The following is a 15,286-nucleotide window of genomic DNA, read 5'->3' as shown; positions in this document are numbered from 1 at the left end:
ATTTACACGACACGCAGCACCGAGCACCAGCATTCAACTAGTGGCGATGTTTGGGTCAAGAAAGAGCGGTTTAGAGCAAAAATAAGCACCGAACCAAAGAAAATCAAGTCCTTTGGGTGGTGCCAATGCAGGTGTATTGTACCTGCACGAAAAATCTGGGGGTCGCCCTTGATGAATGGATCTTTTCCCAAAGAGGTTCCTTTGTAAGTCCAATATCAAGATTAAGCTCTAAAATAGTTTTGAGAAGGGCAGAGTTGTTACCTTAAGGGAGTTATTGTTTGCTGTTCACGCAAAATCTATAAGTTTGGATAGAGGCTGTATAGAATCTGCGTGTTATTACAGCTTCAAATCTGCGCGGATCAAAGCCGCTCGCACACAGCAGAGGAAGTCGGCTACCAGGAGGCAGAAAGAAGAGACAGTTCTTCTCGGAGGAGAAACTCATCCTATCTGAGTGTCCTAGTGCAGAATGTTTACAAAACGCTCATTAAGGGAAAGGGGATTGCGAGATAGCAACAAATCTGGTGAACAGCTTACACTACCCGAGATAAGAGGGAAGGCGACCATAGAAGAGAACGAGCCATATCCAATTACTGAGACCTGCTTTTGGGGAGGGGGAAGGGGGGAGACAGACAGGACGGATCACAAGTTTCAAGACAAGAGCTTCCAAACTTGTCATCTCTCTGTGACACGAGCCGCCTACAACCCAGGGGATAAAACCGCCACTTAGCCCTCACGAGAGCTATTGCTTGTTGAGTGCGGTTGGAGGCTTGAGCAAAGCCATGGATTCCGTGGTCCTCCAGCTGGGGGCTGCCCTCTGTCTCTTGGGTCACCTTGCCACTTGTAGCCCCATCCTGAGCCTGGAACACTCTTCCTTGGAGGAAGACGTGCCTCTTTTCGATGAGATTCTCTCCGAGCAGGATGGCGTTGATTTCAACACGCTGCTTCAGAATATGAAAAATGAGTTTTTGAAGACCTTGAACCTCTCGGACATTCCCCTGCACGAAACGGCCAAGGTGGATCCGCCAGAGTACATGCTAGAGCTGTACAACAGGTTTGCTACGGATAGGACGTCTATGCCATCCGCAAATATTATTAGGAGCTTCAAAAATGAAGGTAAGATATGTGCATCTTGAGAAGTAAATAGAAATAAGCGTCCTTATAGTCAGTGTGAAATGTATTTACCTGGCGTGGAGCGTGAACAGCACTAGGGGAAAAAAGGCCTTTCAGCGAGGATGGCGTTGGAAACCGGCAGCTAACGCTGCTGGTCCCAGCGCCACCCAGATCCCACCTCTGCGAGACAGATCCCTCGTCCTTCCCTTTCAGACTATGAGATTTTGGAGGAAGGTGTTTCTTTAATGTTTGGACAGCACCAGCTATAATTTGGGTGCGTAGTTCTCATTATCCCCATGATGACACACATCATTTGCAATCACCTGATTGATTTTTTCAAATGGATACCTTAAGTAAAATTTGAAATTAAAGCAATGGAGGTTCTCTCATCATATAATTAATGAAGTATAGAAGTCATAATTGCTTTTTTCTTACATTTGCAGTTTCAGAGATGAGCTGTAGGGAGAGGCTACATGCAAGTCTCCTCGGTTTTGCAGCGCAGTGAGATGAAAGGAGAGAATCTACCAGGCCCTCACACTCAACCAGCAAAGTGTTTCTGGTTTGAAGAGGCACTTGTGGTTTAAATCTTATTTTCTCCAGTGTAATTTGTTGATGCCAAACCAGTTACACCCACTAGTGACCAGTCACTCATCCCAAAGCCGTGCCTGTCACTGCCCCTCAGTATCAATGAACACACGAGCAGGAATGCGTGCTGCTCTTTGCTCATTTTGCACTATTTGGAAAAAAGAAACTAGATAAAAATTGCCAAGTACAATGTGCTGAAGAATAGAATACGGTGCGGTTTAGTGACATAAATCTGAAGTGATGCCAGTGGTAAAACCAAAATTCTTTCAGGTTAGCAGATGGTACAGATTGACCTTTCGCCATAAAACACTCGTTGGTTCGCAGTTCTGGGCTTTTCTGTAACCATGATGTTCGCTGCCTGTTTCATCACTGCAGAAGTTCTGCACCCATTGGGTTAAATGTAACTTTCTGTGCTTTGACTATTTCTCACCTTTTCCTACCCAAACCAGCAGGATGCAGAGTGAGACTGTTGGTGTTCAGACAGCCTCAGAATCACACGCACTGAGAGGGTCCGTGCAATTAATGTTTGTTATGTGTCTGTAGAACTATGAACCATCCATTACATGCTAAAGAGCTCTTTTGATAGAGAAATTAATTACTTGCAATAATCAGGACAGTAGAAACAGATCATACTATGGTATTTTTTCTTTCTACCGATAATCGGCAGTAGTGATAGTTTCATTACTATCCACTGCAGCTTTTATTAAACTTGAACGTTCTAGAAATATAATGTGCTGCATGGCTGGAATTAGCTCTTTGTTTTAACCCACGGACCGGAACGTCTCCATTGTAAACGGACTGTAATCAGCTCTTAAAACCTGAATAAAGGTCTGAAGGGAAAGTTTTCTTTCCCTCCAGACTTCGGCGCTCCCTTCCCGACCCTGCCAGGGCTGCACTGGTAACAGCAGGAGATATTTCACCCTCCAGACCTTCTAGCTAAAGAGCAGAGTCACATCCTGACCTAGAAATAAACATTTCTCATGCCCTGGTAGTGCCCACCCGGCTTCTCACATACGGCGTGGCCTTCCCCTGCCTCCTGATTAATGACTTGTGCTCATCTTCTGTGTGCTCAGGTGGTTTTTCTCCACCCTGTCATTATATGTGATCGCTGCAGACTTGCTTTAGCATCTCAGCGTCTAGGAAATCCCAAAGATTAGTTCCAGTACGGAGATTATAGCTGAGCTTTAATGGCTTGTGTTTCAGCTCACAGTCCGCTCCTACTGATGCTGTGCAGCGCATATTCAGCTCCCACCTTTATCAGTTGACAAGTAGGGAAATGCAAGCAGACTCACCCCTCATTTTTTATTTATCAACAGATGAAAGTGCAAAATGGGGGGGGAAAAAAAAAAAAAAAGGCAGATGCCTTAAAACCTCAAAACTGGAATTAAATAAGACAAGTCACGTGCTTAAGTGAACTGCTCGCTGAAGTGCACTGATGGAGCACGGCCAGTACTTGCAGCTTTATCAGTGTCATTTTTCTACAAACATATCAAAATGGGAGAGGTCAGAGATGAAGACAGTAACAGGTTGGAAGCAGTTTGCCTTCGCAGAAATGTTACCTGTCGTCTTGATGCCCAACTCTGTCCTATCTGTCTTCTGACGGAGCAGACAGCGCGGTAATTCAGCAACCAACACACGATTGTTAGCTAAGATCCCTGCATTGTGTGGAGAAGTGCATTTTCCTATGTATAAACAAACAGCGCAGATAGGACAGAGCCTGACTGACAAGCAGATATCACGTCCTTCTTATATGTTTTATTAAGTAAAGTTGCCAAAAGTGCCTGGCTGGGTCCAGCTGTTTGCTCCCTGGAAGCCTGTTGAGTCCGTGGTAGGATTCCTGTGGACTGGTGGTTCATGCTGGGTGTTCATCGCCTGCTCTTCCTAACCAGGAGCCTTTACATCTTCCAAAAGCACTTTTCCTCCCTTTCTGAGGGCTGTTTCTGCAGAAGGGAACACTGTCTAGCACAGAAGCACTAAGCAAACCCAGATACAGCCTGCTGTTCTTGCCTATGCAGATGTATCACCCATCCCATATTCACTCCAGTGTCATAACTTTCTTCCCTTCCTCTCTTATGCTGTTGTTTTCCCTCATTTCTTAAATAGTTGCTGTGCAGCAACCTAGAAGTGATTTCAGTATTAGGCAACGCTTTTAATATGCAATCAGGTGACAAGAAAGTCCCTGGAAAGCACAGGAGAGGAGAATCTATAAATCCGCATTTATGGTCTTTATTGTGTCTGGGATCTTGCTGTCCTTAGACATGTAAGTTAAAGTCAGCCTTTTTTACAAGTACTGTTTTGGGAAATGATGCAAAACCATTGTCCTGGAACTGTTCAGCTGAAGCAATGCAACACGTCAGATGAACTTCAGTGCATGTCTTGCTGGATGTATTGACCCTTCTAAAATATTTGATCTTTGTCATTTCCAGACTTGGCTTCCCACCCCGTTGGTGTTACAGGAATTCGGAAATACCCTCTTCTGTTCAATGTTTCCATCCCTCACCATGAAGAAATCACAATGGCAGAGCTGAGGCTCTACACCTTGGTGGAGCGGGACCAGAGGCTCTACGATGGGCTTGACCGGAAGGTCACGATTTTTGAAGTGCTGGAAAACAACCATATGGGAGTAGGAGAAGAGAGAAAGACGGTGGCACTGGCATCCAGGCAGATCTACGGCACGAGCAGCGAGTGGGAGAGCTTTGAGGTCACTGAAGCCATCAGGCGCTGGCGAAGGGCCGGGCTGACCACACACCGGCTGGAAGTTCACATAGAGAGCAGGGAAGGGGAGGAGCAGAACGGCGAGGGAAAACTCGATATCGACATCAACTCGGAGGCGAAGCACGTGCCCCTCTTGATTGTGTTCTCTGACGACCAAAGCAACGACAAAAAAGAGGAGAAGCAAGAGCTGAACGAGATGATCGACCACGAGCAGCTCCTGGACTTGGAGAACCTGGAGGTTGGCAATTTCCACGGCCAGCCTGGCGAGGAGGCGCTGCTCCAGATGCGCTCCAACATCATCTACGACTCCACTGCCCGCATCCGGAGGAACGCGAAAGGCAACTACTGCAAAAAGACTCCGCTCTACATAGATTTCAAGGAGATCGGCTGGGATTCCTGGATCATCGCCCCGGCGGGATACGAAGCTTATGAGTGCCACGGGGTGTGCGCCTACCCCTTGACGGAGCACGTCACGCCCACGAAACATGCCATTGTCCAGACTTTGGTTCACCTGAAGAATCCCCAGAAAGCCTCCAAGGCCTGCTGCGTGCCCACCAAACTTGATCCCATCTCCATTCTCTACTTAGATGCTGGAGTGGTTACCTACAAGTTCAAATATGAAGGCATGGTGGTATCAGAGTGCGGCTGCAGATAGTAACAGGGAACACGCGCACAGGGGAGTGCACAGGGGGAGTATTTAATGATTCAGTCTGTAAATTTGTACATTTCAGATTTCCTATTTAATAAGGTTATTTAATGAGGCATGTACAGATAATTGTATGTTTCCTGTTACGGGGAATGGGCAAGTCGTGCGACTGTAGGGAATGTATATTTTGTTCCATTGCTTGCTTCTTGCTGTTCTTCGCTGTCCAAATTATGACCGAGTCTCTCTTCCTATAAGGGCGTAGAGCAGATCACTGGATTACTTGGGAGGGCATTTCGTGCCAAAGGGGCACATTCAAATTCACAGAAATAAAGGCTTATTTTTGTACTTTAGAAATGTCGATTGGCATCTCTAGGGCTTTCCAGAGCTACTCAAGACAGCTGAAGTATGGGCAATACACACCTAGATTGTCTAGTTTTGTGTAAAATCTTTATAAAGATCTTTTCATGCTCAGATTTCTTTTTTTTAATGTAGATCTTATGTCATGATAATTCTCAGGCTCCTAAATCACTAAGACACAACGAGGTGTTAGATTTTTCCCTTTTTGCTTAACCCTTTCTTTACTCTTTCCCTGTCCCAGGGATGATTTGGCACCATTCCCTTTCCTATTTTTCTTAGTAAAGCAACATGCCCAGGAGCAACCTGCGATGGCAAGAAATTCCCCCTGTGCGTGTTTATTACCAAGCACCCTGGATAAAGCAGCGCTGGCTTTGTTGCCTTAGCCTTGCGTTGTCTCTCAAGGGCCAGAGCTTCAGGTGGCAGAAATAAGTGCAGTAAATCTCCTGAACCCTCGAAATTGTACCAGTTTAGACCACTTAAGAAACTTGTCTCCCTACCCAGTCCAGTACATCACCTACAATCCAGCTGTGTAATCCAGTTCCAATGGCCAAGCGGTCGTGTTGCATTTAGTCTGCATAGGTAGAGAAGGATCTTTCCTTTATTTATGTGCTGAAGTTGTCAATTCATAAAGATCTTGCCCCCCCATGTAAACTCCATAGGATGGAGTCACATGCCATGTTTCCGCCACTCTTCTACAACAAATCCTGCTGATAAGAAGGTGTCGGAGCTGAGAAACAATAGACCCGTCACTTTATTTATACTAAGCTGCAAATTTGTCAGATTCTTGGGAAAGTGTAAGTGACGTTGACTCTTTTAGCCTGTCCCTGAGCCTCCTGTACTGTCCCTGCATCGGTTTTACACTTTTAAGGGAAAGTTATCTTCCCTGGAAGTGATAAGGGCCTTTGAAAGAATCACTCTAACACTTCATGGGAATGAACACAAAAGTCTTTATCATGCACCAACTAAAACCAGTTTCACTGATTTTTCACACATACTCTTCTGTGCTTCCCATAATTTATTGACCTATTTATTGACTGCCTGCTTTTGTAATATAATGTAGAATACAGAACGTTTTATTTTTGTGCTTGTATGTAATCCCGCTTGGATCAAACCTTGTACCGCTCCTATTCCACGTGGAATCCCTCTGTTGAGTTGTGCTGTACAGAGATCAGGGTTGCTGATTCATTTTCTCCCCTAGATACTTGTAAATAGCGTATGTCACATTTATCTCCCTTGCTTACAGAAACATCTGCTCGCCGCAGTGATTTAAATAGTATAGTATAGTCTTGTCCAATGTATAACCACTCTTGCAAGGGTATCTCTGCCTTAAGTGCTCAGCCGTGTAGTTTATTGTTGAGTTACGCAGTCTCCACTCGTGCTGCGTGTTTCCAGATAGCTGCGCCGTGGGGCTGTATCACTACAGATGTCACCCTGCGAGTGAGTGACACGGCTCGCATGCAATCTCAATCTGCAGTTAATGGCACGCTAAAAGAATCCGTGAGAGGTGCGATATTTCCCCCTGCTGACATGAACTGCGGCAGCCAACGGTTGAAGTGTGACCGCTCAGATCCTTTCACAACCATCCACGATTCTTCTGAAGCCATTTGCCAAGACAAACCACTCACCTTGTTAGGAGCGATAATCCAGCGTTAGGGAGATAATCCGACATTTGCTTTTATCATCTCTTTTCCGCGACTGTTGCTGGGCGGTGATCTGACCCGCGTACTCTTTGCACCGCTGCCCTTTGCCCAACAGCACCAACATTTCTGAACAGCGTGGAGAACCTGTGCCTTAAATATAATAAATAACCCACTCTGATCGCCCATAACCACCATACATTTTCAAAGCAGAACGGCTGCCTCGGTGCTCCCTTGTTGCCAGAGCTTTGTTGTATTGGAACAGATGGGATACAGTAACAGAGCAATGCAGACATGGGTAGGCAGGGGATTTCATCAGTTAGTAAAGCGGCATGTGTGAATTAAAAGACCCAGAATTAGGGGCCAGCCAGCCTTTTGATATTAGTAACTTTTTTTCACAAAGAAATAAGGACTGTACTGATACAAGGAGATGTCAGCCGGAGTTTGTGGTGAAAAACCATAAAGCACGAGATGAATCCTACAGTGCTATTTGGGAGGAAAACTGAGCATCTCTTGAATCCTTCAGCAGCACCTGTACCATTCATAACCTGAGATCAGAGAGTATTTCACTTCATTGTGTGTCTGCTAGGATTGCATGGCTGCTTTGTGAGCAAAACCTCACCTGAATTCTGCCCCACCTTTGGCTAGAACTGTGCAAAGACATTCGCTGGGTGTTCATGCAATTAGATGGCGGAGATCAGGCAAAATAGCACTGAAAAAAATGAAGGTAGTTATTTTCTGAAGAGCTTGACCTATGTAGTAAATTAAGGTTGCCTCTGCAAACTCAGAAGTGCTTGGCTTTGAATGCACCTATCCGTATAGATACAACACACACAAATAACGTGGTGAGTGCACAACAAGAGCCGGTGCTGCGAGCTCTCAGTGCTGGCAACGTCAGCAAGAGGGCCCTGCAAAATTCTTCCACTGCATGTTTTCATTTTCTTTATTTCTTTACTCCCTTCCTTCCATCCACATCCGTACTGTGACTTCTGTTTCTTAAAGAATTGATTTTTCACATTAAATAGTAGCGTGCATTGATTTTCCTTTCATTTCTGATCTGTTTTTTCTCGACATGCTGGCAGATGCTTGACTTAAATCTTAAAAGCAGTTTCAGTATGGAAATCTCTGTCTTTCTATCCATCCACCCATCCATCTCTGAATTATTGCATGCGCCTAAAGGAGGCAGCAACCCTGTCTCACTGAAACCAGCAACACCAGTTGGGTTTTTGCAGAAATAAATGATAGGAAGGGATAACATATCAACGACGGAGCTGAGGGAAGAGCTTTGGTCTTGGATTGCTGCTCTTAAATCAACACACATGATGCTCCAGAAGGGCCTGAACTTCTGAAGGAACCTCTGAACGAATCCCCACCTGTGTCTCCTGTGCAAACACTCAGCACCGGATTTCACAAAACACTTGGAAACGTGGGGTTCCCTGAACCGATCCGTGATCTCTCAGCTCTCTGTGCATGGACTAAAATGCCTCAAATTGATTTTTCCCCAAAGCTTTCTGGTGTTAACCCATTTTTGGGTGTGATCTCTGGGGTCCGGGCTCGCTCTGTGGTGCCCTGTGTAGCTGAAAATACAGATTCCCAGCTTTTTGAACTTGACGTTTCCTGCCAGGGCTGCCGCAGCCCCCTTGCTCTGAGGGGACAAGGCTGTTTGGGGTGGTTTGGGGAGCTGGGGGGAGGGACAAAGCCCCACGTTGTTCTGGGAGGAAAGTGGGGACCCCCTCTCCCTACCAGCTCCTGCTTCTCCCCTTTGCAGGGGCCCAAATACCAGTTTTTAGGGGGGAGAGGGAGGAAATCATTCCTGACTATTGTGGCCACATCTCCCTTCCAACGGCAGGTGAGCAGCAACTCTGGAGCTAAAAGCATGAGGGTCAACCACCCCATAAATGAGGAGAAATCATCTCCCAAAGCAACTGTCACCCAAAGCAGCCGCAAAAATCTGTGCCCAGCTCCTCATCCCGAGCTCCAGCTACTGCGCTGCCCTTTTAACACGGCCCGGAGAGCAAAGGGAACAAAACCCACCAGCAGCCCAGAAACATCAAAGGATCCCGCAGTTTTTAACGTGGACAGTTTGTCATCTACGGCATAACAGGAGAGGTTCAGTTCAGAATTGTCTGTGAAACACACTGAGCCAAACCCCAGCAAAATCTATCTTTTTTTAAGAAAAAAAAAAAAGAGAGGAAGATTTCCTGGCACTTGAACATCTGCTTCAAGCGTTTGAAAAACTACAGCCCAGTGTTAATTTAAACTTCCTTATAACCCAGTTCAACATTTGGAGTGCAAACACTGTTAATAGGCTGGGAACCGGGGTGGTGGTGCTTTCCTTACTATATTGGGAAACAAAGCCAGAACCAAACTAGCCTGAGATAGAGCTTTTGTTTATACTGCTGACCCATCTGTCTTCATTAATGCACTATTTACAGGAAAAGTTCAAAAAATTAGCTTCTGCCCCTTCTTCAATTGCGACAGCAACAAATAAAGGCTGAATAGTTCAGTTGCCCTTGGCTAAAAATGGAAATTCTTATCAGCACCCCTTGGGAGAAGAGGTTTATTATATAGAGGGAATTATTACTGAATATTAGTGCTGCGAGAGGCATTTTGGCCAGAGCTCTGTATTTCTAGCACAGGCAATGTTGGGAGTGAAGAATGGTCAGGGAGGTGCCCGTGTTGCAAAAAGCAGAAACCAGCTGCAAAACGTGCCCTGTGTCTTACTCTAAACGCCTCTGCAGGAGGAATAATGTGGGTTTTCTCCTGTATTGACTCACACAGGTGACTGTGATTTCCCTGGGTGGGCAAAGGGACACGTTGGGGGCAAAGCCTCGAACTTCTCGCTCTCTGAGCTGCCTGAAAGGAGCTTGGAGCCAGGGGGGTCGGGCTCTGCTCCCCAGGAACAAGCGCCAGGAGCAGAGGAAACGGCCTCAAGTTGCACCAGGGGAGGTTGAGGTTGGATGTGGGAACAATTTCTTCCCCAAAGGGCTGTGGGGCATTGGAACAGGCTGCCCAGGGCAGTGCTGGAGTTACCATCCCCGGAGGGTTGGACAGACGGACATGAGGTTCTCAGGACGTGGAGCAGTGCCGGGGGTGGGTTATGGGTGGACTCCATCTCAAGGGGCTTTTCCATTCAAAACGATTCTGTGATTTGCACATCCCACCACTAATGACCTCAGAACCATGGGCACGTTTTGGCAACAACTCAGGTGTTTTGTCTCACTCCGACTCTTGTTCTCCTCCATCCCTTCATCTCCCTCCATCCGCTTTCGCTCGGGCAAGAGACGTTATTCGTCAGGCCATGGCCGGGAAGCGGGACAGGAGCCACGTAGCGTGTACATCCCTTCCCCAGAGGAGCAGCTTGCGGGGCAAACGCAAAGCTGCTGGAAGCAGTAGAAGGGGCAGCAGCCGTCAGGAATTCCGCTGCTTTTCCCAGATAAGAGTAGAGGGGAAAATCCCCCTTTTGATACCCTTGTCAAGAAGATGAATAGTGGCCAGGGGTCCAGCTCTCCATGCCGACCCCTTGGTAACATCTCCTGCAGCAACTGAGCACGTTTGCATTCAGATGCGTGTTAGTAAATCCCAATTTACTGCCTTGCAAGGAGTCACTTCAGATGTCAGCAAGAGCAGAATTTGAGCCAGTAATTAGCTGTGAAAACTTCTGCTTCTAACCCCATCTCAGTATTGCTGCCAAAACTCGTTAGGACGTGGCTGCATTATTCCAGAAAAATTCATTACTTTTTAGAGTGGATAATACCGGAAAAATAGAAGAGTGCTGCCAACATATATGCCACATATATCCAGCTCAGGGCAAACGAGTATACGTTGGAAATAGGAAGTTTACTTACCTGTTTTACACTGTTGGGTATGTGCCCAATGCAATTCTGTTCACAGCACAAATTGATCAGCCTCCTGCTCAGCATTTCCAGGGCTTAGCGGGACCTTTGATTGCATTTTTTTAAGCAAACCAATGAAATATGAGGCATAAAAGCAATCAACACCGCTGCAATAAAAGAAATTCTATGGGAGGAATGGATTTCCACGACAGAGCAATGCTGGTTTTTTTTCTTAGCTCCAAATCTTACAGTTTCTGTGGTGGCCCAAGATGTCACCAACAAAGACAATACGCTATTTTTCATTTCAAACGGGCAGCTGCAGTACCATTAATTCAATATTAGCAGGACTGTATTTCACAGAAGCCACTGCCTGTGGTATCTGCAGCAATTTGGGACAAGGGGACGCTCCCCAAACAACGTCCTTCAGCTCGTGCAGCTGAGCCTGTCCAGGGTCCGAGCCTCAGATGGTGTTGAAAAGATATGTGTCGAGTTAAGTGAGAAGGTTTCAATACAGGGTGGTCTCTGCAATCAAGTACAGTAGCTAACTAGCAACGGCAGCTAAACAACAGCCTGGCCTTCCGTGGCTCGCAGGTTTATGTTGGCTTTGCTGTAGCAACTCCTTATCTTTCCAGAGATTAGAGCGGTTTAGATCGGTTGTTGTGAGATTGGGTGGAATCCGTTTCCTGAGCTGTCACCACTGGCTAATCAGGCAAAGGCACAATGCGAAGCTTTGAGAGGACAGGGCAGCAAACCCCATTATCCTACGATACTAAACATGCTCTGTTTGCTTTTATCATTACCAGATCTTAGATGCCCAGCTCAAGATACTGATACAGAAAAGCCTACGACCTGAAACGTGAGCCAGCTGAACTGTAAGCAGAGCAAATATTATAGGAAGAATGCACCATGTTACCGTTTTTACAAGTACTGGGAGCTGGTATAACTGTTCCCCAGTTAGTGCTGGCTGTGCTTGCCCTTCACCAGGTGTGCACGATGGAACCCCAACCTGGAGCAAGGAAACAAGGCAACACTGCCATAAAGAGGAAAAATTTACCTCTCACATGCTCAGAAAGCAGACGCCAACCTGATGCTTATCCTCACTTCTTTAATTGGAGGTGAAAACCTGGCCCTGGCCTCGCTGCCCGGTTTTAAACCGCTCTCATTTGGAAATAGCTCCTTGGACGCAGCAAAGACCATTTTGGCTGGTGAGATTAAAGGAACGTTGCCCTGTTCCCAGTTCCTGTTATCGGTACATTGTGTTAAGAGGGCCCAAATATCACATCGTGTTTTTACGCGTGATAAAGCGAATTTTCACGAGCCGCACCAGCGGCCGCTGACGGGAGCGTCGGTCCCTCGGCAGGGCTGGCTGGGCACGGGGACCTTTGGGACAGGGTCGTGCTTGACGGGCTTTGTGTGGAGCTGCCTTACACGGTGGATTCGAGCGGTAAACAGGGTGTTTCCTTCTTGCTGAGCTCTTGGATTTTCAGCTTGGTGAATTCTCTGCTGTTTGCTAAAGGTTGAGCACACCCTGCAGACAGGCAGCAGCAGCACCACCGAGGTCTCTACTCTGCACCCAAATTCATATCGCGCACCTGGTTGCTGGTTTGGACTGAAGCTCTAAGCCTTATATTTTTTACAAAAAATAAGTTCCTAATTAACCTCTGAGCACTTCTGTTTATGGGAATTACCTAGTGAGAAAACTCTTGTAAAGGGAAACACCTAGAAGGGTAAATTATTATTAAATTATTAAAAAATTATTGAATTATCTCAGCAGAGATCATGCACACAGCGAGCTGTTGGCAATGGAATTATCCACGGAAGAATCTCTCCCAGCTCAGGCCTTTCTGCAGGCTCACCACGCATTTATCTGCTTGAATAGTTGGAATTCCTAAACTTGCAGGTGTTTTGTGCCACAATAGACGAGCATTTTCACCGAAAGACTTCTTATTCAATCAACTCCTGTGGCTGCTATCCCTTTGGCTTCCTCTTGCCAATACATTCCCTCTCGCTTTACCAGGCTGCTCCTTTTTTGCCAGCTTATTTCTCCTCCAAGCCAGTTTAAGTCTGGCTTTGTAGCATCGCTGTGCTGCAGCAAGGTGGCAGGAAAACTCCGAGAAATGGTGACATCAGGACTGCACCCACGGACGGTTCGCCTGAAAGTTCGAGGACGGTTGTTTTCTCCCTACCTTCATACAATAAATCTCAACTTGGCACCTTTTTCTTCTTAAAAACAGTCTGGTTTGGGAGGATCTTTTCAGCTTGCATGTAAAGAAAAAGGCTGGACTGCATCACAGAATCCCAGGATGTCAGGGGTTGGAAGGGACCTGGAAAGCTCATCCAGTGCAATCCCCCCATGGAGCAGGAACACCCAGATGAGGTTACACAGGAAGGTGTCCAGGCGGGTTGGAATGTCTGCACAGAAGGAGACTCCACAACCCCCTGGGCAGCCTGGGCCAGGCTCTGACACCCTCACCAGGAACAAGTTTCTTCTCATATTTAAGCAGAACCTCCTGTGATCCAGTTTGCACCCATTACCCCTTGTCCTATCACTGGTTGTCACTGAGAAGAGCCTGGCTCCATCCTCCTGACACTGCCCCTTTAGATATCTGTAAACATGAATGAGTCCCCCCTCAGTGTCCTCTTGTCCAGCTCCAGAGCCCCAGCTCCCTCAGCCTTTCCTCACCCGGGAGATGCTCCACTCCCTTCAGCATCTTTGTTGCCCTGCGCTGGACTCTCTGCAGCAGTTCCCTGTCCTGCTGGAGCTGAGGGGCCACAACTGGACACAAGATTTCAGGTGTGGTCTCCCCAGGGCAGAGCAGAGGGGCAGGAGAACCTCTCTGACCTACTGACCACCCCCTTCTAACCCACCCCAGGTCCCATTGGCTTCCTGGCCACAAGGGCCCAGTGCTGGCTCATGGTCACCCTGCTGTCCCCAGGACCCCCAGGTCCCTTTCCCCTACGCTGCTCTCTAATAGCTCATTCCCCAACTTACACTGGACCCTGGGGCTGTTCCTGCCCAGATTCAAGACTCTACACTTGCCCTTGTTCCATTTCATCACATTTTTCCCCACCCAGCTCTCCAGCCTGTCCAGGTCTCTGGATGGCAGCACAGTCTGCCAATGACAATTACTCTGTCATTCCTGGGGAGAACAACATGTTCTCACTGCTTTGCTTTTGAATTTTATTTATTTTATTTGTATAAGCCATCCCAAATAGTGGCTGGACACTTTTCCGGCACGTCCACCTCGCCTCCCACAACAACTCGCTGTTTTATGCAGTAGCCGAGCTAAAAAAGGAAAGTTATTCTCATGCCAAAAATGCAACTTTGATAAAATGTGAGGGGATAAGTCAGCATAAGCGTGACTGGCTTGGGATCCAAATAGAGTAATGTGGGAAAGATAATTTTACTTTCTTGCCTCTCACGCCTACCGAGTGCCTGGATGTAATGAACTGAATTCCTAAACGAATGCAGTAAATACCTAAGCAGAGCAAACCAGATTTTTTGCTCTAATGCAAAGAATGATAGACAATAAAGTAGGGCTAAAATATGTCATATTTTCACCCCACAACGCATGGTTTAACAGTTGTAGATGCATTCAGACCTGTGGGTTTAATTGTTCTAATTTGGACAGCCATATCACATTTAAAGGGAGGGGAAAATCCTCAGTATGTTTTGTGTGTTATCCTACACACTCTCCTGTCACCTCGAAGAAGATGCTCTTGTGTCCTCTGGGTTAAATGGGGTGAAAACTGCTTTTTTTGGGGTTTCCAAACCTACAGTGCCCAGGACAGGCCTGAAAAGGATCCTTCTACAGGCTTTATTATTTCTTATAGACAGCCTGTTGTGCTTTTGTGTGATTACTATTACACTATTGTGTTATTAAGAGTAGTTCCACACTCTAGGGTATCCGGAATTAATGCTTAGAGCTGTCTGAGCTGAAAAGCAGCCACCAAACAACCAAAAAATGAGTTGATAATATCCCTTTGCAGCACAGCAAACCAGCAACTGCCGCTTCAGGAACAGGAGAGACTTTCTTGCTGCTCCTTCCCCAAAACACTTCCAGGCTTGGCTGCAAAAACGAGAGAGGAAGGAAATATAGGTGGTGTTTTCAGGGATCTCATGTTCTGGTGTCTCCAACAGAAGATCTGAAAGTGGCATTAAATCCAGAGTAGGATTTGGGCATCGCCAGGATTCAGGTTATAACCTTGGGGCTGAAAAGGATGTAAAGTTTCCATAGGTCTGGCATGGGCAGATCCATGATCTTCTGTCTCTGGAAAAAGCTCACTTTTTATAAAAGGAAAACTCAACTTACATCACCCAACAAAATACCAGCTCATAATATGCCCACATTGTTCTCTGGGGCTGCTCATCCCCTCCATGCACTTCGGAATTTCCAGCC

At 46.6% G+C, this 15,286-nt stretch overlaps 1 protein-coding gene across 1 annotated transcript; it reads left to right on the top strand.

Moving 5' to 3' along the window:
- Positions 1-779: 779 nt before the first annotated feature.
- On the top strand, positions 780-5,065 carry BMP10 (bone morphogenetic protein 10; the record flags this gene model as incomplete). The annotated part of the gene is made up of 2 exons (XM_080360380.1): positions 780-1,113; positions 4,122-5,065. The coding sequence occupies 2 exons, from the start codon at positions 780-782 to the stop codon at positions 5,063-5,065; spliced, it is 1,278 nt and encodes a 425-aa protein (XP_080216506.1).
- Positions 5,066-15,286: the final 10,221 nt, after the last annotated feature.

The sequence above is a fragment of the Nesoenas mayeri genome (assembly GCF_963082525.1).
Source record: "Nesoenas mayeri genome assembly, chromosome: 27".
Lineage (NCBI taxonomy): Eukaryota > Metazoa > Chordata > Aves > Columbiformes > Columbidae > Nesoenas > Nesoenas mayeri.
The sequence above is the reverse complement of the archived record's forward strand: the minus strand, read 5'-3'. Positions and strand labels throughout refer to the sequence as shown.